Source organism: Carassius gibelio, chromosome A7 (genome assembly GCF_023724105.1).
Source record: "Carassius gibelio isolate Cgi1373 ecotype wild population from Czech Republic chromosome A7, carGib1.2-hapl.c, whole genome shotgun sequence".
NCBI classification, from domain to species: Eukaryota; Metazoa; Chordata; class Actinopteri; order Cypriniformes; family Cyprinidae; genus Carassius; species Carassius gibelio.
In genome coordinates, this window is record NC_068377.1 from 13,052,171 (window position 1) to 13,079,477 (window position 27,307).

At 39.4% G+C, this 27,307-nt stretch overlaps 3 protein-coding genes across 5 annotated transcripts; all 3 read right to left on the minus strand.

The window, feature by feature from the left end:
* Nucleotides 1–4,132: 4,132 nt before the first annotated feature.
* Nucleotides 4,133–5,798, minus strand: LOC128016299 (achaete-scute homolog 1b-like). Its single transcript, XM_052600790.1, has 2 exons — nucleotides 4,956–5,798; nucleotides 4,133–4,682 (listed from the first exon to the last, which is right to left on the minus strand). The coding sequence occupies exons 1-2, from the start codon at nucleotides 5,623–5,625 to the stop codon at nucleotides 4,651–4,653; spliced, it is 702 nt and encodes a 233-aa protein (XP_052456750.1). The 5' UTR covers nucleotides 5,626–5,798; the 3' UTR covers nucleotides 4,133–4,650.
* An 809-nt stretch (nucleotides 5,799–6,607) lies between these two features.
* LOC128016606 (malignant fibrous histiocytoma-amplified sequence 1-like) lies at nucleotides 6,608–11,375 on the minus strand. Its single transcript, XM_052601248.1, has 10 exons — nucleotides 11,219–11,375; nucleotides 9,981–10,848; nucleotides 9,465–9,759; nucleotides 9,192–9,378; nucleotides 8,911–9,095; nucleotides 8,306–8,802; nucleotides 7,954–8,099; nucleotides 7,449–7,647; nucleotides 7,249–7,316; nucleotides 6,608–7,167 (listed from the first exon to the last, which is right to left on the minus strand). Exons 1-10 carry the CDS (start codon nucleotides 11,232–11,234, stop codon nucleotides 7,154–7,156), a joined length of 2,475 nt encoding a protein of 824 aa, XP_052457208.1. The 5' UTR covers nucleotides 11,235–11,375; the 3' UTR covers nucleotides 6,608–7,153.
* Nucleotides 11,376–15,321: 3,946 nt separating this feature from the next.
* LOC128016607 (ras association domain-containing protein 7) lies at nucleotides 15,322–25,106 on the minus strand. Of its 3 annotated transcripts, none has more exons than XM_052601251.1 (6): nucleotides 24,879–25,106; nucleotides 19,293–19,397; nucleotides 18,318–19,201; nucleotides 16,584–16,740; nucleotides 16,300–16,407; nucleotides 15,322–15,477 (listed from the first exon to the last, which is right to left on the minus strand). In XM_052601251.1, the coding sequence occupies exons 2-6, from the start codon at nucleotides 19,393–19,395 to the stop codon at nucleotides 15,446–15,448; spliced, it is 1,284 nt and encodes a 427-aa protein (XP_052457211.1). In that variant the 5' UTR covers nucleotides 19,396–19,397; nucleotides 24,879–25,106; the 3' UTR covers nucleotides 15,322–15,445. The 3 variants fall into 3 exon arrangements, with proteins under 3 accessions (XP_052457211.1, XP_052457209.1, XP_052457210.1); XM_052601249.1 differs by having other exon boundaries at nucleotides 19,293–19,439; XM_052601250.1 differs by having other exon boundaries at nucleotides 19,293–19,442.
* Nucleotides 25,107–27,307: the final 2,201 nt, after the last annotated feature.

Consider the following 27,307-nt stretch of genomic DNA (forward strand, 5'->3'; position numbering starts at 1 on the left):
CCAAATGGTGAGGTCATAACTGCGCGTTCTGATAACAATCATCCTAATCATCATAAGACAACACAGCTGATCAGCAGGAAATAAACATGGAAACACAAACATCTAATCAGCCACCAGCCTCCATCCCAGTCGAGAACGCTAGCTGATTATTTAGATTACATTGGGGGCCTGAATAAATTCAGAAAGCCACCCACAAAGAGGGCCTCCATCAGACCAGCTCCTCAAACAAGCAGAAGCCATGGAGATATGAGACGCCTCACAACAATGGAAGTGTGGCTGAGAGATACAGGAACTTCAGGAGCGTATTTGCTTACAAGGCCCCTGGCCAGCACCAGCGCAGAGAAAATACTTACTGACCACACACAGGTTCACCAAATCACTGTTTGTTGCATCGTCGTACATTACAGGACTAATCTTTCTCTTATCTCCTATTTTTAAACATCACTAAGGAATTTTCTCAACAAGAGAGTCAAAGCGTGAATGTGAAATAAAACAGTTTCTCTCTCAGATGGGTTGCAGGACTGTGAAGTACAGTTCTCAGAGCAGTGTTTGGTTTTTTGTGTGTGATGAAGTTCGGTTGGGGGGGGTTTGGCCCTCGGCCGAGACGGATGACTATTGTGTGTGCAAGAAAGAGTGTGTGTGGAGGGTGCTGGGCAATTTAAGACAGCGTTTAGCATGCAGAGCCAGACAGGCTAAATCAACCTGACCGCACACAATCATGAGCCGAGAGAGAGAGAGAGAGAGAGAGATGGACAACCAAAAAGAGAGAGAAAAAGGAGAAGGAAAGACAATTTTTTGGTAAAGAATAAAGGGATTCTTGTCAATTTGAGGCATGAAATCTGAGAAATACTGTATTTGTAAAATATCGTATCTCTGAATTTTGCTGTATAATTTATTCAATCACCACTGATGAGCTACAGCTAAATATTGTAGAAACATACTTTTCTTTAAAGTTGCTTCGTAAGAAGCCCTATACAGATGAACTTTAATTGAATAAACTTGAAATCTTGGCAAATGGGTTGTTGTTTTCCATAGAAAATGCACAGATAAGACTGGGATTGAGAGGTTTCTTCTTTGAGAACTGTCCTGTACTCTCAAAAATAAAGGTTATTTATAGGTTTTATGGAGAAACGTTAACATCCATGGAACATTTCACCTGCTCAGCAGGTTCTTTATAGTGAAAAAAGGTTCTTTAGAAGATGTTCTTTACTACACTATAAATATGTTCTTCCTTTTGGATTATTTTGCTGATAGATTTAATGGTGACCCCAAAATGTTCCTTATGTGGTATCACTGTGAAAACCCCATTTTTTTACAATCTCCAAAATGAGAATTAGAAAAAAAGATAAGAGTCTACAAAAAAAAAAAAAAAACAGAAGGAGTGAAAGATTAAAATTAGTCTGAAAGAGGCCCGCACCCGTCCCTTTTCATTTGTCACTGGACCCAAATTAGGCTTTTGTGTGGGACTCTGTAAAGTAGTGTCAATCATTCTGCTGGTGTTTTATTAGAGAGGAGATTTGTTTTATGAATTTACTTTTCATGGATTAAAAGGACCTCCAGCTCTAAGTGCTGAAAATAGGCAATACAGACTGAAGTTAGACATCACAATGCCACTCGTACACTGGAGCCACATCAAAGTGCCCAAGACATCCAATCAGATTTATGTCGAAGGCACTGTGTAATGAATATGGTGTAGCCCTCACACAAAAGTGCTTTTGTGTCACTTAAATCAGAGGCCATTCAAAATCAGCACGGGTCTGTCTGATTGGATGATGGCGAAAGGCCTTCCAGCGCATCCAAACTTCACACGCACAATAGAAAATGCTAATTTTCCATGCACTCAGAACCTTAGTGCTTGGTTGACTCACATTTTGGAGCACTTTGAAGGATGTCATTTGAAGTACACTGTAAAAAATAAGTGTAATTTTAACTGTAAAATTTTGTAAAAACGCTACGGAAAAAAACTGATAATAGGTTAACAGTAAGTTCCCGTACTATATACAGGGAAAAACTGTAAAAGATCTAACAAAGCATTTAATGTAAATTTACAGTAAAATTCTGTTAATTATACAGCTTTTAGAAGTAAAAAAAGAACAAATCAATGTATAATTTACAGTCTAAAACTGTAAACTGATATTCCCAGAATTCCCTGCGTGACACTCCACGTTTGAAAGTATTTTGTTTAAATAATCATGTTTTTAAATAGTTCTTGTTATCAGTTATGTACATTTGAGCTTTATGTTACATCTTCTGTTGCTTAATGAAAGTTTTTTGCATTATTTAAGTATCACGTGTGTTACCATGATGGTGTTTTGTGTTTCCATAAATGTGCACCTTCTATACTTCTGCTTGTGGTGAAGCTACTTGTGATGAGCTTTGATACTTCATGTGGCTTTCTCTTATACAGTACCATCTTTATTATTATGGTGGTTGTCAGTATTTTCAAGGTACAAAACAGATTTAATTTTGTGTGTTGTTGAATTTACTGGTTTATATTCACATTTTCTTGTTTGTAAATTACAGCTTTATATTGTAAAATTAACAGTTTTTGACGTAAATGTGTTTACAGTTTTCTGTATTTTTACAAAATTATTCTGGCAACCACAGCTGCCAAAAAGTTTTTGTAAAAACAACAAGAAATTTTTTACAGTGTAAGAATAGGACTGCTTTTTGCATAGTCTAAATTGGGAGAGTCAGTACCGCACAAACCTAAACAGCACTCCTTATCTTTGCTGATAAGTGCCTTGTGTATATGCTAAAACTGAAAGAAAAAAATGAACAAGAAAACCAACATTGGTAGGAAATTTTGGATGCCCTCCAGGACAGTTAGTTCATCACTATTAGTCTTCTGTTGACGTCTATTCACAGCCTCCATAGGTTAGGACGGACACATTTGTAACACCACAAAGGTATTCAGGGGTTATAAATTGCTTTACTCTTGAACTTTTTGTTGTTGGTTAAAAATTAACTGTTCCCATACTGTAACCCAAGGCTGCGTCCCGTCAACAGCTGCCTGCCACCCTCCTTTGTGGTTATACAGTAAATGACTCCATTAATTAAACCATGTTGACACAACTCAAAGCAACTTCTTTATGAAAGGTAAAAATGCTCTAAATGAAACAGACTACTGGAATATATGTTTTACAAGAAATTACTATTTCAAATGTATATTTCAAAATGTCACATTTTATTCAATGTGTTACATTTTTGTTTTGTTTTGTAATTCATTGTAAAACTGACTAGCAATTTCTAAATACAAATTATTTATACTATTGTTTTCAGTGTTTGTATGGTTATTTCAGTGTAAATCAGACTTATGTATTTTATACATTACAGTATGTACAGTCATAGCCAAATGTTTGCTGTCATTCCTGAGCAAGTGGTGCACTGCTGGAGACACGATTCTGTAGCTGACTCCTCTGGGATGTCCTGCAGACTTCTTCGCTGCAGTCAAACCTCTCACCTTGAAGTTCTTGATGATCCGGTAAATGCTTTTTCGGGTGCGATATTCTTTGGAGCAATTTTCTTGCATGTGAGACCATTTTGATGCAAAGCGGTGCTGACTGCACGTGCTTCTTTAGAGGTAACCACTGCTGACAAGAACACAATGATTGGGAGTGTTTCTTCTCTAATTTTATAAATATCGGTCTGCTCTTACAATCTAATTAGTATGATAGTGATTAACCTGACTAGTACTCATACACACTTTCACATGTGCTGCTGATATGATTAGTCAATTGATGTAAGCTGATCATTTTGTGTCAGGATCTGTTTCTTTTTTGTTTTGTTTTTTTGTGAAAAGTTTATTTTTGCCTAATGAAGCTTTTAGCAGTTATATAAAATGCATCTCATCACTCACAATATGTACTCACATACACAATAATCTAGAAACAATATGAACGAATCCCACAACAGCTTTAGCAGCAAACTTTACAAAGCACATAATGTAAACTAAACTTTTGGCCATGACTGTATAGAGTACTTCATTAACTACATTGGTTTAAAGTGCAATTCTGAGTCTTAATTGTCAAACTTAGGTTTTTATAATATTTGATATTAGCTAGTTGATTTTAAACACACACAAAATAATTACATGAATAAATAAAGTTTTTATTTTACATAAAATAGGGTTTCTCTTCATAAAAAATTGCATATTACACAAGTTTTTATAAAAACACACAAGTGCACACTTTGATACAAAAGTAATTCATCCAGTACAAAAACATTGCAGCATATCTAGCACAAAATATTGTAATATACAGGTTGTCTGTGGGCTTAGTGTAACATTAGTGTATCCCATAACAGACGCCGTATATGAGACCTGGGACTATTTTTCCTCATTCATTTAACTACAACTGTTCACCTCGTTATTTGTACAATATGGAAGGAACAAACTGGCTCATTCAGTTGCATTCACACATTATTGCATCAGCAGGGAAAAATGTTGAATGCGGGGTGACAAGACACAAGTCAGCAGTACAGACATCCTGGCATGCTTCAAGTCCCATGCAGTTCTAACATCTGGAAACTTGTGAGTGTTGCATCTGCTGGAAAATGCCCTCTGTATGTCCAGTGCTCAATCAAAGAAGTCGATTCCTTCATGGGCACCAGCAGGCAGCGTATCACCAACCTGGACCTCTGGACGTCTCTTCAGCACCAGTCTTTAGTAGTCAGTGAAGCAGCTGTAATAGAATAATAACAGTTATGAGCCACAGGTAGATATAAAATGACTGCAATTCAGTCATAAGAAGAAAGAAAAAAAGAGTGTCTTAAAGCCTCATAAAGAGGATAATCCATGTAGAATTTCAAATAACTATTTTCTATCTTTCCAACTATTGAGCCTTATACTGTTATGATAAAACGTTAGAAAGAAAAATAGATTTTAAACAGGAGGCCCCGTAGTTGAGGGCCACTGGGTCTGAAAAAGTGTAAAAAAGCTTGAAAAGTGCTCCCACCTGATTCATATCTGTCGAACCATATGGTAAAGTCCAGTAGCTCTTGCTCCTCAGAGCTGAGATGCTCGTAGCTGCCTTCATCAGAGGAGTAAGCTGAATGAGGAGACTCCGAGCCCGCCGAGTACGCGTTGGAGAGCGACGGAGACGGCACGCCGCACTGCAGCACGGCGGACACGGCGTCGTGCTCGTCCAGCAGCTGCTGAAGCGCTCGGATGTACTCCACCGCCGAGCGCAGCGTCTCAACTTTGCTCATCTTCTTGTTCTCCCCTCCGTTGGGCACATGCTGGCGTAGCGTCTGGAAGCCCATGTTCACCTGCTTGACGCGGTTTCTTTCGCGCTCGTTGCGTCTGGCCACCGCCATGGGCTGCTGCTGAGGGATGCTATAGCCGAGTCCGTTGAAAGTCAGTCTCCTCTTGCACCTGAGCAGCTCTGGGCTGCTCGAGCGCTGTCTCTTCAGCACTTTACACTCACTGTCCTGCTTTGCATGAGATGCGAGGGTGTCCGAGAAAGGCTGGTAAAACAAATCTTGAGTCATTTGCGTCGTAGCGATGACAGTTGCCTCCATGTCGCGGGGATGGGGAGTTTGCGAGTAATGCGTCGCTCTCGTGCCTTTCGCGTGCCTCGCAAGAAGCGATTCACCTGTTCGGCGAATGATTTGAGGGTAAAGCATCTTGCTCTCCCTTTTCTACACGTGCGGCACACCGCCTCCCTCTTTCGGGCCGCACGCTCCCAAAGGAAGACCCCGCCCCCTGCATGGAGCCCCTGCTCGGGTTTCGCGCGCCGGGCGCGTGGCTTTGACAAACTCAAAGAAACTATTCTGTGCCCTTACTGCGCCACGCGTGTGACGCGCTGCCTGTCTCTGTGAAATCATGCTCTTTCTTCCAGAATCTTAAAGACTTTTTTGATCATTTAGTTTGTGTTGATCGGTTATTTCATATAGTGTACAAAGTAAAACTTGTGTGGATCATTCTGTTATCATGAGGAAAAAATTAATACAAAAAGGCCTATGTTTTCTTAATAAAAATTTAACAAAGCAGAACTGTTTGTGTGAGGGATTTGTTTAAGGATAGAAATCATTAGCGCAATATATACATAACAGAAGTCAATGGAAAGTCTCTGCAGTGTTTGTGTGTGTGTGTGTGTGTGTTCCTAACCTCTGATAAAAATAAATAAATAAATAAATAACTCTTAAGTGAGGCTATTTTCAGATTTAAAAAAAAAAGGAGTTTGTGTGAATAAAAAATACAACAAAATAAAAATAACTGGTAAACCTTTTATTTTGATGATCCCCTTTAGCCATTCAGTTGACTATAAGTAACTACATGTCAACTACCAGTTATTATAGTAGTTAGTACACTGTCTGCTTAATTTCTACTAATACTTCATTTTTACAGTCCCCCAACTACCATTCTATACAGGTAACATTGCACATACTGTACATTACCCTGACCCTAACCTTATACTTCTTGTCAGCAGAATGTCTAAAGGGGACCATCAAAATAAAGTGAAACCAAATCACTTAGACTTTAAACTTCGTATTTACTGTAATTTGTTAGGATACTTATATGCAGAGGTAAACATGTAGGCCTACTTTTTATTTTCTAGCTACTTCGAAGTATGGCTGATAGACAGAAACTTTGGTAAATCCCATAAAACTTTGTATCTGGATAACTTTATTGCACAATTCATTACATGTTCAAGCCAGGACTCCACAGCAGCAATACTTTTTACCTTCCACAAAAAGTCCTCAAACAAAATGCATTTCAAAATGTAAATGTATTAAGATCTCCCCCTAGCGGCGACAGTATGTTTCTACAAGACAACATACGAACAATTTCATACATTCAGATCTTGTGTATGTTCCCCTAAATGAAGTTAGATTTCTCCATTCCACAATAAATCAAGAAATATACAATAACTATTGTAAGTGTGATGTAGGCTACATTTAATGATTTGGAGCTATTACAATTTGTGTAATAACATGTTGAAAACATGTAACATTAATATTATGTAATGCTATTACAATGCTATTTTCTGTGCAAATTTAATTAATTACCTAAACATACGTTCAAGTTGTGTTTTGCAATGTTTAAGCAATGACGCATTTGTAGCCTGATGTGGGGCTTTAACAGCCTTTACCAATCCAGTCAAGTGAGTTTTTATTTGCATTATTTGTTCCACGTGTCCTCTCCTTAGGTCTAAGCACCACGAGCTGAAAAACAGAATATTTAAGAATTATAAAGGGCAGAAGACTAAGTGCATGTTGTATCTCTCTGTAAACAAATGCATTTACTTCTAGGAAACAGCAACTCCGTCCTTCGTTGGTGTCCATTTTGGCAAGTTTGTTTCTCCTCTAGTCCTCTATAAGACAAAACACAGTATTCAATCACCTGCATTCATTTCAATACATTTAAAACCAAGATGTGCCAAACATACTGTAATAAAGGAATATGTATATGTAATGTAAAGAGGGCAGATCACATGACAACTTACACATTAAATTTGCTTGTCCCTGAATCTTCTAACCATTCTTGCCAGTCATTCCATTGAAAGTATTCATCACAGTCACTGGATTTACAAGGACTGTGGACAGTCAGGTACAGCCCTTGCCACTGCTCTGTCAGTGTGTTCAGCCGCTTCATAATCTCCCGCATCACTCCCCATGCTTTCTGGATGTCTTCTGAGGATTCAACTACAGGAAGAAGCATTATTAAGTACAATATTTTAATTATACAGCAGATTTAATACATTTATGAAGAAGACAAAAATCATCTCTTAATGTGAAAAAAGAAACTACAGATTTGATCATTTTATAATAGAAAAAATATATAATTAATATGAATGCAGGCTATGTCTCCATTAGAAACTACTTTAATAAATCTTTAAAAAGCCCAAACTATTGAAGTGTAGTGTATGTGTATTCAAAGCACTGTATATGCTTGAGAGGATACAAATGTAAATCATTGCTATACAAGTTGTAATAAAACAGGGCACTTACGCTCGCTCTCTTTGCAGCGGATCTCAATGAACTGGTCCTCATCACAGCGTTCTCTGAGCAGAAACCGTCTGTCACCACAGCACAGCACACACTGGTCTTTTCCGATCCAGTATGGAGAGTATAAGGAGCATGTCCTGATCACAAGCCTGTAAAGCAAGCACCAGTTTTACATGTCAGTACTAGTTATCCAAGGTTATCTCTCACAGTCATGTCAGTTTAAATTCAATTCATCAAGATATCCGGGGTTCATGACACTTTGTAAAACACGACAGCGAATAGAGTGAATAAATCAGGAATGTTCTTCATTGACATTCTCTATTTTCTCGGAAAGAGACAAGCGTTAAGCATTCACCTGTGAAAGAAACCATGTGGTATCTCAGGTAGGAAGTAAACATGGATATTCAGGTCCTCTGTATCATCTGATTCCCAGTGTTGCTCTACCTGTCTGTTGTCTGTCAGGAAACTTGGGAACAGACAAGCATCTGGCTCATACACAATCGGATTTGAGGGCACCCAGTCTTTTTTTTCTGGACAGAATTCGTTGGCTTTTGGATTGAGAGGACCGCTATTTTTGGTCGGCAGACATACATCAAAGTGCTTTAGAAGTGAAAGGAGACTTCCTTCCCTCTTTTTGGACCCAACCACCTCAATTAGCTCTTCATCAGTAATGCCATAATGTTTCTGGAGCTCGGTCCGCACTAGGATCCTAATAGCCACATTGTTTAAGGACGCTCTGTCTTTATAGTCCCTGATCCATCGTTTCCTCTGTTTCACTAGTGCATTTTCTGACTTCAGCTGTGCAGGGGAAATCTTGTTCAGCTCCTGGACTAGGTCATGTCTCACAATAGTCTGCGACAGAATCGAAAGAAAAGAAATGATTAAGGATTTCTACGCTGATCAGTTTATGGCTGTTTAAGGACATTTAATGGTTGTAGTTTAAATGTTTGATGCATGAACCTTGAACAACGAGATGAGGAATGTTGGTTTTACAAATAAAGAACCCGCCAATTCTGGGATTTCCTTGTACCACATAATGACGCCAATTCGGTGAAGATACTGAAGAATTAACTTTAGCTGGTCATCGTCCAGAGTAACATGTCTGTTCTTTAGCTGACACAAGAGGGTGCTTTGACTCACAATTCCTGTTAATAGGAGCAAATTTCAGACTTAAGAAACTTATTTAAGAACAAACACTTTGCACAAACATTGTAATCTAAAAAAAAAATAATAATACCGACCATGCTCAGCAATGTCTCCGTTTTTCAGGAGTTCTTGAATATCATTCTCCACCTCACAGTAGCATCTAGGTAATGTCTGATCAATGCTGGGGAATGTCTCTTTATTCAAAACCTCATGTTTGATGCGAGAATGGAGCTTGTCAATGTCTGCCTGTACAGTGCAATCTATGGGTATAAAATCGACGACCTGAAAATTAAAGGAGACGAAGAAGATCATGGCAGCGCATTTAATTGGATGCATATTTTATGCCAGCAATTGCAAAACCAAATTACCTTTAGTTTGTACTCATTAAGTCTTTCAATTTGATTTATCTGGTCATAGTACAAAGATGAGTCCTCCATTTCCTGGAAGTTCTTCATCCGCTGCTCCAAATTAGCTGTATGTGTTTCAAGCATTTCCCTCACCTGCTCTTCGATGTGTTTTTTCTTTTGTATCACCTCATTGTCATTCACGCACTGGTCGATATGAGTGCCCACAAGCAGAACTACCGAGTCGGGAATCTTAAGCTGGAGATTTTTGATCCAGAAGCCCACTTTCTCCTTGAAACTCTGGGCATCCATTTTGTAACTGAAAATAATAAAAAATAAAAATGCTGTTATGTTAACTGGCCCAACAGTGAACAACAAAGTTCCCTAAGTCTATATAACATTCTGGTTTTGCCATTTTAGATTCCTTAGTAATAGTGATGCTTGCAAATAAAAATAATAATTCTCAACAAGTTGTATATGTTTAGTAGTTAGCGTATATTGCACTGTGAGATCTAGAAGGAAAAAATAAAAGGTTTTTACCTGGAAAGGTCGATGGCAAGTATAACAAAGGCTTGAGCTGTTATAAACACATGATGGGTGATGTAGTATTCCTCTTGTCCGGCAAAGTCCCAAAAGAAAAAACGGACACCCTCACTACCAACTTCACTTATTTCAATCCCTACAGTCCGGTCTTCCTCGGCCACTGATACAGGGCGACCCTGCTTCAGACTGCGGCACAGAGTGGATTTCCCTGCCATGGAGTTCCCGAGAAACATAGTCTTCACAGTGCAGACGTCTGGGGCGTTCGCCTCAAGCATTGCAAAGTAACTCTGGATATCTCTCAATCCCCCTGCACAGACCTCCTGAGGGGGCTTTCTAAGAGGGTTACCATTAGCTTTGAACAGATTTAAGCTACTGTTTAGAAAGAGACGTTCTGGTAGCTCAGCTAACTGGTTCCTCTCAACATAAAGTTCTTTGAGGTTTAAAAGACCCACGAGCGCATCCAACTTCTTCAGGCAGTTGTTGGACAAGTTCAGGTAGTAGAGATATTGACACCTGTTTATGTCCTGGGGTAGCTTTTCTAGCCGATTGGTGCTCAACTTCAGAAACCGAAGTTTCTCTAAAGATGGAAAGACATTTTCTGGAATGGTTTTGATATTGTTCTGATTGATATAAAGTTTCTCCAGTTGGTGTAACCCTCTAATTTCCACAGGGAAATCAGTGAACTCGTTCCTGCTCAGGTTGAGCTCCGTCAGGTTTTTCAGCTGATTGATATCAGTGATCTGTTTGAGTCTGTTCTTCTGTAGATCTACCTTGACTGCATCTCCACCCAGCTGAAGTAGCTCATGGGGAAGGGCTCGGAGTTTCTTTCCAGCAAAGTCTTCTTCCTTTTTGGCATTTTGATTTCCTATGGTAATTATTGTTTAAAAAAAAATAAAAAGCATCACAAAGTCTGTATCATTACTATTTAAATATTATAACCAACATATACTACTCCTAACATGTTAACATTCTTATATACGACTCGAAGAAATAAATTTCAACAGGAATGATAAATTACTGTTTCCTTTTTTTTAGGCAGCAAAAGTAATTAAAACTCAGTACGAGTTGGTCAAGATTAGCAATTATCCACTACAATGATACAGTAAAACTTGACAGTCACTATCACTATGGGCAAACTAATTAATATATACGGTGTTCACATTTCTTTGGCAATTACAGTCATGCATATTTGTAGCATTTCTTAAAGATCAAGATAAAAAGATTTGTGAACATACCATTTGAAAGAGGCATGGTGTTTGAATGCCAACTCTTCCACTCGTCCGTGTGTCTTGGAGCTTATCTACTTTCTTATGTCTCACAGAACATAGTATGGACGGACTTTTAACAGAGCTGAGTTTTACTTTCATTTACTGGGAAACAAACGCAGCATTATCTATTTCCGTGTCTGTCGCGTCATCTAAAAACGAGACGGTACTGCCATCATCTGGATAAAACGTGAAACAGCGTTGATTCGACAGACGCTAGGAATGAACATAGATCACTGCTAAAAAGTATATTTCAAGGGTGGAAAATAGTTCTGTCATAGTTTAATTATATTAAAAGATGTTTTGAAATTTATCGGCATCAAAACTTGTTCAAGAATCGCCATTTTATCTGCGAAGGGACAAATTGATATTCTTTAAGTTAATGGAACCGGTGTAAAATGTCTCACCTTGAATCATGACGACAGCACAGTTCATCTTCATTTCATGTTTCAAAACATTTGAACCTGTTGCTATTCACTTAAAAAGTTCTGTTTATTGTTTTCAATATACTTTTATTTAGTGTGTATAGAGATTATGTGTTGGTCAGGGTGGCATGAAGTAGCCTACAGTAAATAGATAAATGAAAGAGGTTAATAAACGAAGAAGAGCGCCACACCAAAATCTCTGTGTCCGAAATCTCACACTCATTCACTAATCCCTAAATAGATTATGGCATTTGAGTGCACTTTATCAGAGTAAACGAAATAAATGCCCTGTCTAAACACCCACACTCTCGGTCTTTGCACTTGACCATTCAGGCTATATGACATATTTCCTGTATTTAGCCTATGTTCAAGTAAGCACAAAGACCACAAGTGTGTATAGAACTTTTCAAGAACTGATGGGACACACTTTGTTTACAGGACTTTATTTTTATTTTCAGTAGGCTATTTCGAATTTAAAATAAACTTCTAAATGTCTATTCAGTAGTCCCCATGAAAGACTACACAGTTTAGTAGCCTACCTGTGCTGCTTATAATTAAGCGATAAACAAACTATAAAACTCTGCGACTGTTGCTATCTCAGAAGAATCGCAGAATCTAAATAACATTTCGGTTAGGATAGCCTATGTAACCGATAGGGAACAAGATCCTGCAGTGACGTCACCGTATGGGAACACCCCTTGGTGTGACAAATGTCTGAAGCCCTATACCATCCCGCCAATCCTATTAGCCAAATAGTGCTTAGACTTTTAGGTCTAACTGTAGCGGCATCCCCTGTAATCCGTCTGGGATTACTTCATATGTGCCCTTTTCAGTGGTGGACGAAAAGTCTGAACATTTCACCTCGTTGTCTTCCGCATTGGACGATTTCGGTGACACAGAGGTGTTTTATGTCAATAAAACAGTGGATGTCAACCAAATTCCTTCTAGTGGGAGTTCGGCTGGGGATTTGTGCTTCCCAAGAGACTGTCACGATGGACGCGTCTTTCACCGGTTGGGGAGCTATTTGTCAAGGGCGCCCATCTCACGGAGTGTGGACGGCAACACAACGCAGTTGGCATATAAACAGGTTGGAATTAATGGCGTTTTTTCTAGCTCTCCAGTACTTCTCGAATCTGCTGATCGGCTGTCATGAACTGCTCAGGTCAGACAACGTTGCGGTTGTATCGTATCTGAATCACCAAGGAGGATTACGCTCTCGCCCCCTGTGCAGGCTGGTGAAAAATATTCTTCTTTGGTCTCAGAACAGATTTCTGTCGATCCGAGCGGTTCATGTCCCCAGACGTTTGAACTTCGGAGCGGATTTGCTATCCAGACAGACTCTGGAGCAGGGGGAATGGAGGTTGCACCCCCAAACGGTGAGCCTATTATGGCAGATTTTTGGAGAAGCGAGTGTGGACTTATTTGCGTCAAGCATGACTACGCATTGCCCGCTGTGGTTCTCCCTATGCCTTCCATCGCCCCTAGGCTTGGATGCGTTAGCTCACAATTGGCCCAGAACCAGCTTGTATGCTTTTCCCCCGATACGTCTAATTCCAACAGTGTTATCCAGGATACAGCTGGACAGAGTGGAGCAGCTGCTCCTGGTGGCACCGTGGTGGCCCACACAGCCGTGGTTTGTGGACCTGATCAGTCTGTTAGCGGGCTCTCCATGGGAGATTCCCCTCAGACAGGATCTACTATCGCAAGCACAGGGAATGATTTGGCACCCAAGGCCAGATCTATGGAAGCTGTGGGCGAGGCCTCTGAGCGGGGTGAGTTAGTATGTCCCGGTCTTTCTGTTGAAACCACCGAGACTATAATGAATTCTAGAGCAGCTTCTACGAGACGATTATATGCTTTCAAATGGAAACTGTTTACGACCTGGTGTGGAATTCGTAATATGGATCCAGTTTACTTCCCAGTGGCTTCAGTACTGGAGTTCCTTCAGGACCGTTTCTCTGATGGAGTAACGCCAGCCACTCTGAAAGTTTACGTGGCAGCCATTTCAGCTTGCCACGTATATATAGATGGTGCTTCAATGGGCCGTCATCCGCTGGTTTTATACAGGGTGCGCGATAGCTGAGGCCTTTCCGCCCTGTGCGAGTTCCTTCGTGGGATTTATCCATCGTGTTGCAAGGTTTATCAGGGCATCCGTTTGAGCCCTTGGAAACTATACTGGATAAAATCCTGACTCTAAAGACAGTTCTTCTTTTGGCTTTATCCTCCCTCAAGAGAGTTGGGGATTTACAGGCTCTTTCTGTTTCACCCTCATGCATGGAATTTGCACCAGGCTCTGTGAAGGTATTGCTGCGACCGAGGCCTTATTATGTCCCTAAAGTCGCTTCTAACCCTTTTCCTTTTCAACAAGTGGTCTTGGAGGCCTTACCCCTTGCAGAGGCGCAGTCAGGAGATCTGAGTCTTTGCCCTGTCAGAGCGCTAAAGACTTATGTTAATCGAACAGCCCCATGGCGTGAGTCTGACCAGCTGTTTGTATGTTTCGGACACAAGGATAAAGGCCATGCTGTCACAAAACGGCGCATGTCCCATTGGCTGGTGGAGGCAATATCTTTAGCCTATGAGGCGCGCGGACTTGCTTCGCCCTTAGGAGTTAGAGCTCATTCCACGAGAGCAGTGGCTTCTTCTCGAGCTTTTCTCAGTGGATCTTCTATGGATGATATATGTGCTGTGGCAGGATGGTCCTCACCAAGCACTTTTATCAAGTTTTACAGTCTGGATGTAAGGATGGCTCCTGGCTCCCGGGGTCTCTCCGCTTGAGCAGATGCTTCCTTGGATCCCAGCTATCAGGTACGTCCAGCATTATGGTATAGGGTTCCCATATGGTGACGTCACCGCAGCATCGAAGTGACCTGTGAAAGGGAACATCTCGGTTACGTGCTGCGGTCCCGGCCGTTCCATACCTTGATAGCATTCTTCTTCAGTTTGTGAAATCTGAGCGAAATAGCGCGCGGCACCCAGGTATACGATGCGTACGCATGCGTGGGGTGGTGCCAAGCACTATTTGGCCAATAGGATTGGCGGGATGGTATAGGGCTTCAGACATTTGTCACACCGAGGGGTGTTCCCATACGGTGACTCACCGCAGCATCGAAGTGACCTATGAAAGGGAGCCCAAGGCTGCAACTGTATATCAGTGATGTATATCAGTAAGGAACGTTTTATTATATTTTGTGATTTGATTAGTTTGACTTTCGGTGTATCATTTAATTCACCATGCCACTACCATTTGGGTTTAAAACCAAATTTACCATGACACAGCATATCATCACTCTCATGTGATGGATGACGGTGTTAATTCATCTACAAAACAGAGGATTTCCAGACAAACTTTAATGTTATTGTAAAATATAAATACCTAAATGATTGTAATGACGTTTTAATTGAAAAATCAATAAGTAAAACCTGTTAAAGCATTTATTTATTGAAGTTTTTTGATCAGTAGTGAATATGAATATAAAAGTATGTCTGCGTTTCGACTCTCCAAATTTTTACAGTGGGAAATCAACAAGCCTAAAAACTTGCATTCATTTTTTTTTTTTTTTTTTTGGTATGTTTTTAGTTAAAGAAATATATGTAAATCATTCAAATGCATTCAAAAACATTTATGTTTATTAATTACAAAGACAGCACTGTATTTACATAAATTTATTCTTGTTCACAAATGCATTTCACATAATACCATACAAAAGAAAACATAATGACAAAATGATATAAAGTGAACAGTGAATAATTCCTCCAGGTTGTGCTCCAGACTCTATCGCCATGATGTCTCTCTTGATGACAGGACTGCAAGACACACACAAAATGGAATGAGGCTCATGGGCTTCATGGAGGATGATTAAAAAAGGTTTTGCAACACATTGGCGGGGGGTAATGTTTTACCTAACAGATAAAGGGAAGACTGGTGAATGGAAGAAATATAAACAAAGGAAAAGACATAAGCTCTAACTTAAAAAAAAAAACACCAGCATATACGCTCAAACATCAAAATGCTCCATTCACAGTCAGACAGCCTGACCTCGAGTCTATTGCAACACTTCTGTACACCCACATGATCAATCTGAACAGCATCCACTGGAGGCAATTCCATAGAAAGATGTTCCATAGAAATGAAAAACTACTTAATTGATTTCTAATTAAAACACCTGTTCCAGGTAGGAACAATGCAGCAAAACACACTGGTAGCTCATGTTACACATGAACCTTCATGAAAGAACCCCAAGGCAGTGCAGGCTTCAGCAAAATGGGAAAGCGAAAAATGTTTTGCGCTAGCTTGACAGTCGCTATAAGCATGCAGCAAGACAGAAGCTTGCTATCTTATTATAAGAAACCACAGAAGACAAAGTAAGCAAAGTGTTTTTGTTTTCTGGAGCAAAACATAGCACACTAATCAGTATAAATGTCTGGAATCTTTCTTGTTGGCAGTACAGTTGAACTGTCTGATCAGAAAAATGCCCATTGACAAGACAAAGAGCCACCAGAGAGGACAGGAGGTGTGCAGTAAAATACTGTGCATTCTGGGAAGCAGGAAGAGGTAGAGGTGGACAAGCAGAGGATATTGGCCAGCAGAGGACAGCGGAGTGCAAGCTGTGTGTCACACATACACACCCTCTGGATGAAGACTGGAGACAAGTGGGTCCTGGAGGCTGCGCGGGTTCCCTAAGATTTGCTTGGCAGTGGTACGAGGGTTGAACTCCAAGATGGAGGAATTTGAATCTGTCATAAACACACACACACACACACACACACACAAACTACTTTTAAAATTCGCCAGCATCGGTTAACTACCAGAAAGTATATTTTATACTATACGAAAACATGTTCTCCTCACATATATTAGAAAAGACCTCGTTAACTAGTGACTTGTAAAAACAGTTTGTAACTTTACACACCTTCATCACTCTGTCCATCAGGCTTGAGGAGAGCAAAATCGATCTCTTCTGTCTGCTGATTGGATTGTGCTGGAGTGACTCCTGTTTGCAAGATGAACTGTTGCAGGTTACACTGGCGTAGCTCCTTATTCAGATCATCCAGTTCCTTGCTTTTAGCCTACAGGGGAACATACAGTAAGAGAGATTTAGTGCCGAGCTTGAGGAAAAAGCTGAAGCAGTGACTTTCAAACGGCAAACACCCACACTGTAAATCTCCACAATGAGGTCTAATGTCCAAGCGATGTCTTAAATGTCATTTATCATACAATTAACGGAAATAATTGTTAGATAAAGCCAGTACAGTTGTTCCTGCTTAGTTGTAACAGACATTTTTCTTAACATAAATATGCTGCCTTTGCACCACTAGATGAGTCTTGTTTTGTTTTCCTTAAACTTACGCATTTTTATTTCAACCATTAAAGGTGTGACCAGGATTGTCGGTAATGACAACAAACTGCATGATGAAATTAATATGGTACGGCGCTTGCTAATGGGAGTGAGACAACAAATAAAGCAATAGTGAGGTATTGTGTATGGTGCCCTTAGGTTCAGTTAGTCATAGTGAGCACACAACACGCTTTCGTGTGACTGCAATAAATGTATCGGCTTGAGTCAACAACTAGAACAAAGACGTTTTATTTACTGTACAGTCAGCGATGAGGACTCAGAAATAATTGGACATTAATGTTGAGTTGAAATCACGTTACAATCATACCTGCATATAATCAAAGCTTTTGCTAATAAAAAAATGTCCTTTACAATGTAGCAACAAGACAAACATGGTAACAGTATTACAGTAATAGTAGCACCAAGGTCCTATAAGGTCATTTTCACCATGGTTGATAACTGAGACTCAAGTAGTGACTGTATGAGCCGGTAGTCTGAGTGTGAGTCATGAAAGTAGCCCTCGTTTGAGTAAATGGGTGAGCGGGCTGATATACAAAGTTGCCACCACAGTGCCAAATGTTACAAAATATCACACCACCAGTCAAGCCATGTAATAGTAAAGCAGAATAAATAGCATTGCATCTAAAACCGCATACTCAGTAGATACTAGATTTGATTGAGAATTTACTTAGGGACCATTAAAAACGTATGTTTACTACACTTTGCACATTTTATAATACAGTTCTTCTATATAGTGGCTAATGAATCAAAAGTCTTACACCAAAACAATAGGTGCACATATAATTTGAATGTGTGTAGTATGGATGAAATCTAGGCATACTACATCAGCTGTTGGGTGTGTCATGTGACCTATGGTGTCGGTTGCACCATTTCAGTGTCATTCCTCTCAGTGGCCTCATTGGATAGTAAAGAATCTCGTCCGAAGTAGTAGGTCATCTGGTTAATTTTCATCCTAAATCGAATGCTATTCATATGGACAAACTACTCTTTTGACATGCTGTGTTTTATTTACTATATAGTAGATAAGCAGGCATATTAGACTGCAGTGTATAAATAATTTGTCCTTTAGTACCATCGAGACTCTAGCACTTGTCCACCCAGCGAACCCATATTGACTGCAATATTGTCTCATAATATGAGAGTACACATTGATTTGATTATGCACTTTTAAATGTTTTACGCATGAAAATAAATAAACAAATGAGTATTAGAAGATTAACTTCTAGCGAAACAATAATGCTATGACGAGGACATAACATTGTGAGTAATAAAAACAAAAATGCAGACCTGTAGTTGTTCTTCTGCCAGCCATAACTCCTTTTCTATTTCCTCGTTTGTTGCCTGTAGTTCAGCCCCCTGATGCTGATGGTTGTCCAGTTGTTCTTTCGCTATAACTACAGATTCTTCAACACTGGGTCTGGTTTGAAGCACACCGTTTCTCTTGGTTTCACAAAGCAGCGTAATATCTCGCTCTAGCTGCTCTGATTGGTTGGCTGTGTCCTGCAATCCTCGACTGTGTTTGTCTAGAGCTAAATGGAGTTCATTTTTTTGCCGGAGTATGTCCTTTTCTCTTTGAACTTCAGACTTAAATTCATTTTCCCAGTGCATCACACTGGCCAGCTCTGCCTCGTTCTGCCTCAGAAGCTGCTGTAGGTGGTCCATCTCCCCCAGGACGTCAGGGGACAGGGTTGGAGGAGGAGCCCGCTCCCAAACGCCCAGCTCCCTCTCTAGAGCCTCCAGCTGTCCCTGCAGAGACTGTAGCTGCCCTTGTTGTCGTAGAATCTGCTGATAAAGTGTTTCTTTGGATGGACCGGCTTGGGTAAGAGACGAGGGGAGAGAAGGGGACACCCCTCGTGCTTGGGAGTCTCTGGGTGGTTTTTCAACCTGTTTAACACGAGTTTGCGGTGATGCGGAGGGCCCCAGATTGAAAGTAAGAGTTTTTTTTGGCTCTTTGTGTCTGGGGGGCTCTGGATCTGGAGGTCTGGGTAATTGTGGGGCTCGACCTTGGTCTGAGCCTTCACTGCTTGTGGGGCCGGTGCGCCGTAGGATGAATTGCACTTCATTGCCTAATTGGCCCAGTTTAGCCAGGGACTCCAGTGGGCGTTCATTGGCCAAAAGCTGCCGTTCCTTATCCCGCAGTTTCTGGATAAGAACATAACGACCAGTTTGCCCTGGAGAGCACAATAAGAGTGAACATTAAAATACAAAGGCACTAGCTGTTCAAAGAGCAGAGAGGAGAAAGCTAGAGACTAAATAAATTACCTATAGCCTGGGCAAGGGCAATGACTACATCCTGGCAAGATGTCTCTTCTGATAGGCCGCAGACGACACGTGGAACACCTTCCACCCACACCTTCAGCTCCATGACTGTAAGAAAGTCAGTAAGGAGCGTCTCTACATGACAGTTCTCTGCTGAACAGACACAACAATTAAAATGCTGAACAATGATGCTCCGCTATGATTGAAGGAGAGATCTTTAAAAAGGCTTGCAACATGTAAGGAGAGAAACTGGCATGGATGTAAAATATCTGAAATCAGAAAGGTTTTAATCCAAGTCTTATGAAGGTACACAATCGCTTTATATGATGAACATTTAATCAAGGTAAAAAACATTCTTGCTTGATGCACATGAACAAACATCATTGTTTCATGTATTACATGGCTTCTATTTTGAAGCAACAAAGTTTTGGTTACATGAACTTTCCAAGTAGGGACAGAAATCTATCAAGTTTGACTAAAAATAGCTTCTGTGTTTTGATGATGAAGGATAAGTACGCAATGACAGAATTGTCTTTTTTTGGGCCTTTAAAAAAACAAAAACATAGCAGCCCTGTGTACTTTAAACTGCTAACATTCCAGATTCTGTTAAAATTGTATACATTTACTTAAATGTAATAGATCAAAACAAACTCACCAAAACTATAATGAGATACATAGTCAGTGCAATAACAGACTCCGAATGTATTGGAGTGCTACTTTACAAGTCAGATAATGACAAAGTGTGCCACGGATTAGACCGATGAATTAAAAACATGGTTAGATAATGTTTTTTTTTAAGACTACGTCAAAGCGATGTGTTGTGATGAATATACACGTCATGAAACTGAAAGAAGTTGCTTCAAAAGAGTATGATCACTTTAAACCTGACACCACATTTCTCTGGAAGTATGCATGCATGACAAAATGAGGAACATGAGGATTTGATTTAGTCCTAAACTTCAGCCAGACTGTAAATGAACCAGGCATATTTTTCAGAAAACGTAGGCCATGCAAGCCTGCCTGTTCTGAGAGCAGCAATCAGCCCTATTTTGCAAGTTATCATTTTGATATGTACATTTTAAGAAAGCACTCATGTCCAAGCTTCGTCTGGCAAATTAACAGGTTAAGACACCGAATCTCTTAAAAAAAACTGTGTGTCCTTTTTAAATATGCTCTATGATGTGAGTTAGAGATGTCCTCAACCTGCACATAATGTTTGACTCCTGTCCCGAGGCAATCATTAACCAACCTTCACATTGCTGTAAACCTTGAAACTGTGCTCACATGCTCAAAGAATGTGTGTACTGTACTCACAGTCACAACACTTCTGCCTGTCAAACTAGATCACTTAATTTGACAAAATGCCAATAACCATAAGAGACATGGGGAGAAGTTAAGACAAATATGTTGTCTGTCTTTTGGCGTCTCCACAGAACATGGCTCAGGTTTCATGGCTTGCTTTTCATAATGCTATACTATAAAAGTAATCATTGACTTATTTCAGCAAAATGACCTTGACAGATTTAACCTAAAAAACAATTTAAGATAGCTTTCACACATCAGCTCTAACATATTAGTAAACTGTGAAGTCAGTAATCAGAAATTACTTCATTTTCGTTATCCACCCACTCTGTATGAGAAGTGCATTTTAGTTTAATCCATTTTTGCTTTTAAAAACATGGCACACTGCATAACATTAGCTACCGTTCATAACCGTTGCACATTTTGATTTTTTTAATAACCTAACCATATGCCTCTGTATGATTTGACATTAGGTTTAGGTTTGGGGTTTTGGGAAGTGGGTAAAAATTTTACTTTCTTTCTAAAACTTGTACATTTCCGTACAAATTCATACGAAATTGCCATCTCATAATATAGTTAAATTTTCTCATAAGTTCACGTTGTGTACAACTGCAGCACTGATGAACGGAAAAGAAGGCAAGGTCTCGAAACACGTTTTTAGAATGTGCCGCTCATGCACAAAAGGAAGGCACACCACAACGCTCTCTAGTACATGTAAACACAGAAAATAAATTAAAAAGCAGCACAGGGAGTGGAACACAAATATGAGTTTAGTGTGAACCTACTCTTACTGTAAACAGTGCAAACTTACGGTGTTATTGTCGTCATACATACATGACTGGCCCAAACCTGTATGCTCCTAATATGTGTCATTAACAGTACTTCAAAACATTACAATGGTTGTACAGTTGTACAGTCTTATCATTGGCCTAAAATACACTTTAAAAGCTGTATGGTACAGTAAACACAATGAATTAATGCAACAGTAGCCTGTATAGTTACATTTTTATTACTGCTACACACAGACAATGGTTGCCTGATTCATCAAGCATATAAACTTGCATCCTTGTGGTAAATGTGGTCCTCATTGTAGCTTCAACTTTCACATTTGGGATATGATTGTGTGCAAATTATGTCATAGAGAAAAAACATGCAAGTCTCTCTAAGCAATGTTACCCACAAATCCTATTTCAGTCAGCTGTTCTAAATATTACTCAGCAAACTTTGTGAACTGTCTGTAGCAGAACTGATGATGTGACTGTAATCATACACCATCCACCTCCATCAGCAGACCTGCAGTAAATAGTTGAGTCTCTGTTCTCTCATTGTCTTCTAAACACAAATCTGCCATGAAGTGTGGAGACCCATGAAATCAGCTTAGTTTGAAACATTTCATTCCTGAAGTTTAAAACCATTGACCTTAAACCAGTCCCATGAGCAGGAACATCAAAGATTCATTGGTTCTAACTGACTCAACTTACTAGAGTAACGCATTCTGTGATGAAATAGAAAACTATAAATGAACCCGGGATCCTGTATTACACTTTAAATCATATTCTAAACATCAGTTTCACAATGTTTCTTCTAAAGGTAAGTTTGAATTGTCATTCGTTTGAATATGATGTTTCTGAAGGTGTGAAACGCAAATATGGTTGGGAAAAACATCCAATTTCTCGTGTTTCCCTGTCAACATGGGCTTACAGGAGTATGGCACATGCTACTAGTAACATATGGCAAACTAGAAATACAGGTTTCATGCTCTTTCTTCCGTCTGATGATGACAGATGATCCATTGTGGTCATAAGACCTCTACATGTTTGAGAGCTGAAGGACCAATAGAGTACCTATTTTTGACCTGACACGTCATCTGAGAGTTCACCTGCACTAAACAAGAGAGCGTATGTTGATGGCATTCTCGCTCAGTGAACCATGAGAACCAAGAAAAATGTTTAAACCCGGCTGAATTCCATTTGTTGAACCAGGCTCAGGGACTTGTCTCACAGGCATTAGGTTTCTTGTGTTAAAGGGGCGAAACTGGGCTGCCTACGTAGAACAGCATATCTAAACCTTCCCCATTGTGTGCAAAAGGAGGAGTGTACTCTCTCCCTGTCCTGAGAGTTCATTGCCGACTACAGGTAAATAGTATCGCCAAAGAAAGTCAGATAGCTTTGGTATGCAGCATTACAGGTGCATCAACCTTGCTTTTCCGGCTAAAGAATTCCAATCAAATTTTATGAAAAAGGGACACAAAAGTGTAAAAAAAGAACTCCCCTATTGAATAAATGAAAATGTAGTAAGTTTAAGCAAAAGTCTGTAACAGGGTTATAATTCAATCGTAAACTAAAACCATAAACACACACACACACACAAAAGATTTTCGTGACTTGGAATAAAATAAATGTTAACTTCTCACTTTCATTTTCATCTAGTTGAACTTGATTACTAAAACTTCATTTAAAAACAATAAAACATTAATAGAAATGTCAAAATCAATAAAACTTCAAATTTAACATGAAAGTGGAAATCTAATTCAAATAATAACAAAATACTATAATAGTATCTCAATGATACTAAAACAACACTAGATGATACTTGATGACTAGATGACACTAGTGATGGATGTTATCACTTTTTCGCTATTTCAGCTCATCTACTTCAAAGTTTCCTCAAATTGTTGTTTTCTGTAGCAACAGTGTCATCAGTAATGCTCAAGCACCTCTTCACTGCACCAAACCATAGGAATTGAATGCATTATAATTTTTTTTAGATGAGATACTGTGATTACCTTTTTAACATAACATTAGGTTTAACGCAGCAAAAAATCTAAATCTCTCTAAGCACCCATTTGCATTATGCATGTTCCTGATGGGAATCTCTGATATTTTGGAATTTCCACAAAGAATAACCACAAACTCAATGAATGTAGGGAGTGGTCCTCTCTTTCAACCTATCCTCAGAGCGAGACATGCACTCCACTAAATTTACGACATGATTCGTAGCCTTGAGCAGCAGGAACATTAATCCAACAGACTGCTCTTTCTTTTTCTTTCCTTTTTTTTTCCACACCTTGATTTCATCACTATGGTTTTTCAAACATGTTTAAAGATCCATAATTTAAACTGCATCGATTAAAGTTCACCTTTCTAACCTGCAGGTAGTCGGTTATGTGAAATCAGGCGTTTGCCCTCTCCGGCATAGCTTGTGAACAGCAGTAGATGTGACTGTAGTTCGTTTTGCATATCCAAATAAAGCGACATCACATTGTCAGGTGAATGAAATGCAGAAGAATTTAAATGGAATTTGCTAAATCAGATATTTCCTTAAATGATTTAGGTGAAAGATTGTGGAGTAGAAGTAGTAGGGCTGTGTAAATAACATCAAGGTAAACTGCTGTAGCTCTGACCCTGTTTATGTTGGGCACATGAGCATATTACAAAGATTTACCTGACAGTCAGACCTGCCAACGAAGTATCAAAAAAACTGAAATTGTTTCAGATTGTTTTTAATCTGGATGCCTGATTCCAGACTTTACAAATGATTCATTTTCTATTCTATTCTATTTATTTATTTATTGAATTAAATTAAACTAAATATCAAATATTCAAAACGTTCGTAAAAAGATACATCTTGTTTCATTTCAATTTTCCAGACTCTCATATTTTAGTTTTATATTTCCAGGGAACAGTTAATTAGTATGGTCAGAAAAACTTGTCAAAAAAATAAAATAAAAATACAGCCCAATTCCCAAACGGATTGACAAACAGTAATAATCTACCCAGGCATTTTTACGCAGTAAAAGTGATGGGATGAGTCAAAGAATCTGACGGCTGCAGTTTACTGAGAGATATCGGACAATCCACACAGTCCAACCGGCAAGCAAAATACATGCATTGATAGTACACACTAGAACTAAGATGACTAAACCATTATGACTAATTCCCTTCAGGCATTTTTCATGAATAAAAGCAGGTTTTACAAATCCTGGTAACCTCAATTATTCATTTATTTTGTTTTAACAGACTTTTCCATATTGAAAAAAACCTATTCTACGCTCCAGGTTGCAGTAAACTATTTTCTACTAATTACTGATATTTTTTTAAACTATTTCCTTGCTTCTGATTATAATCAAGGGCATAGTCTGAACTAAACATCAACCGCTTCCCCTTGTTTAAGCTGCTTTCCTTTCCAGACAGGATGGAAACACCTGGCTAGAATTTGGCACATTTTACTGTCAAGTCCGTAGCCTCATTAGACAAACCTGCTGGTCAGAAGGAAAGCTGTATTTACCTTAGAGTTGAAAGCCTGCTTCTGTGTGTCCTCCTTCCTGGTTACCATGTTGGATATATTTCAAAAAGTAAATTCATTAACGCGTCTAATGTTAAATCAAAGAGGTAACCTGTAACACAGAGGCTGGTGTCCAACAGGTGCTGTTTTTCCGGTATCTACAGGAGCAGGATTAATGGCGCACTACTCTTTTCGTCTGTTGAAAGTGACTCTCTCTTTCCGCTCTCCACAATGCTAACACATACCACAGCCCTCCCATGCTCCTCCCCTTCCACAGGTAACACTTATCTCTCTCTGTCTCTGTCCCGCTCTCGCTCTCTGTCATTATTTTGTCAAAGATCTTAGAGCAGCTTGTAAAACTGGCAGAGTTAAGACAGTAGTGAGTGCTTGATTTATTTATTTTTAATTCCACGGCCTGTCATTGTATTTATGTGGCATACTTTGACTTCCTCTATAAACTGAATAAGAGCCTTCTAATAGCTTTCCAAATGATACCTGTCTGTAAGAAAATGTGTATGGTGTGACAATAACAGGGTGTTGTGGCCAGTTATGACAAGGTGTATGAGGTGCTGTGTGAGTGTTTTTGAGCAGTTGCTAGCTCAAATTATGAGTTATGAGTGCTTGCTAGTGCTCTGGATTGTATCTTAAGATTAATATTCTCCCACTTTTTCACTGAAAACTGAGAACATTATTCTGCTACCTGCAACAGTTCAAATGTCAGAATAAAACAACAAAAAAATAGATGTTCACGTATTCTGGAAAACAAAACACAGGTGGTGCTTTCCCATGTAAAGATTGCTGCTGTATTTTCAGCCTGCTGTGTGTCTTGTAACATGTTGCAATGAGGTTGATAAAGTGTTTTGGCTGGTTGCTAGGCAATTGCCTACTGGCCCAAGTCAAAAGAGCCCAACCCTAAACCCCTATGATAATCTGAAATGATAATCGGGACTCCTTCATTTAAGTCTTTTTGCTTTTAATAACGTCTAGGTGAGAAACAAATGTTTAGGGTATGATCAGTTTAATGTCTGATCATTTAGAAATGTGAAAGCCTTCCCTCAACAAGTCGAACAATTCCATTCTTCTCTGTAGCACGACTGATGCTAAAAAAGAAGACGTAAACTAGTAACACTACATTTATGCTAGAAGTGTTTTGCATGCATGCATGACCTATCAAACTATTACAAGAACACATGAAAGACCAGAAACCCTCGATTTAAATAACTCCCTAAACAAAAAAAAAGCACCTTACAGCTCTTTGGCCAATATATGTATAATATTTAATGCAACATAGCTTACAGAAATCATTTACATACAATGTCTTTTCTGCATATGCTACACAAGCAAACTTTCTGGTGCTTTTCATATTTGAAAGATGTAAAACCAACTTCTTGCATAGGTGATAGAGAAGGACCGAAGAGATACATTTGCCTTTATTTTAGGCTTTCACTATCAACATGGCCACGTTGATGACTCCATCTTAATTTACATGACAGAGAAGGGAACAGGCTCACATCACTCCTGCGGCTAAAGCCACCGTTATCTATAATGGAACATCTTGCACTTGTTAGACATGGTACGCATAAACCTGAAAGTGATGAACACTGGGATGAAACAAACGAGGAGATGAATTGCTCCAAGCACAATGCATTTAACAAACCAAACCTCTTAAGAGATAAAGAATTGTAGCAACTCGTTCACCATTATTCAAGTAAACTCTTCCATTTATATTCTTTGATCGCATACTTTGTTAGCTGATCAAGCACAAGCAAAGAAATACATTTTAACTTACCTGATGCAACATGTAAAATAATTATAAAATGTCATGCATTGTGTTTATGGGGCCCCTCATCATGTGTGATCCTGTCTGCAGCTTTCATAACAAGAACAATTCATTGCAAGAAAATGTTTTTAACAACGCACTACATGTACAGCTATTGACTTACCTCTGATAAACTCTTGAGATGCACAGGAGAGGAGAGAGCGAAACAAGAAGAGGAAGGTAAAACAGGATCTGTGTGACTTTGTCAAGGCCTCATCAGACAAGTGAAGTGGGACTGCGGCTCTTGGTTGTCTTGACGACGGATGCTTTTTCAAGCAAATCAGCCAATGAAACGCGCGCTGGTCGTCATACAAAAGGCCATGTGACTCTGGCTGCTGTTCAGCAGGAGGAGACAAGAAGACCAAGGATAGTTAGCGTGGGAATGACAGCTGTATGATTCTTCTTTACACCTTTTTGACTCTGTTTTTACGATGACTGCAGTCCCATTACTATAATAGATGTCTGTAATATATTTGAGCTTATATTGCGACTGGAAGTGTGAGCCTGAAGGCTACGGAGATGAAAGAGAGCCACCTTGTGGACCATTTGGAGAATTACCTCAGTAGACCTCTATTTTGAAAATGAAGCGTATTCACTGTCTTAGAGTATTTTG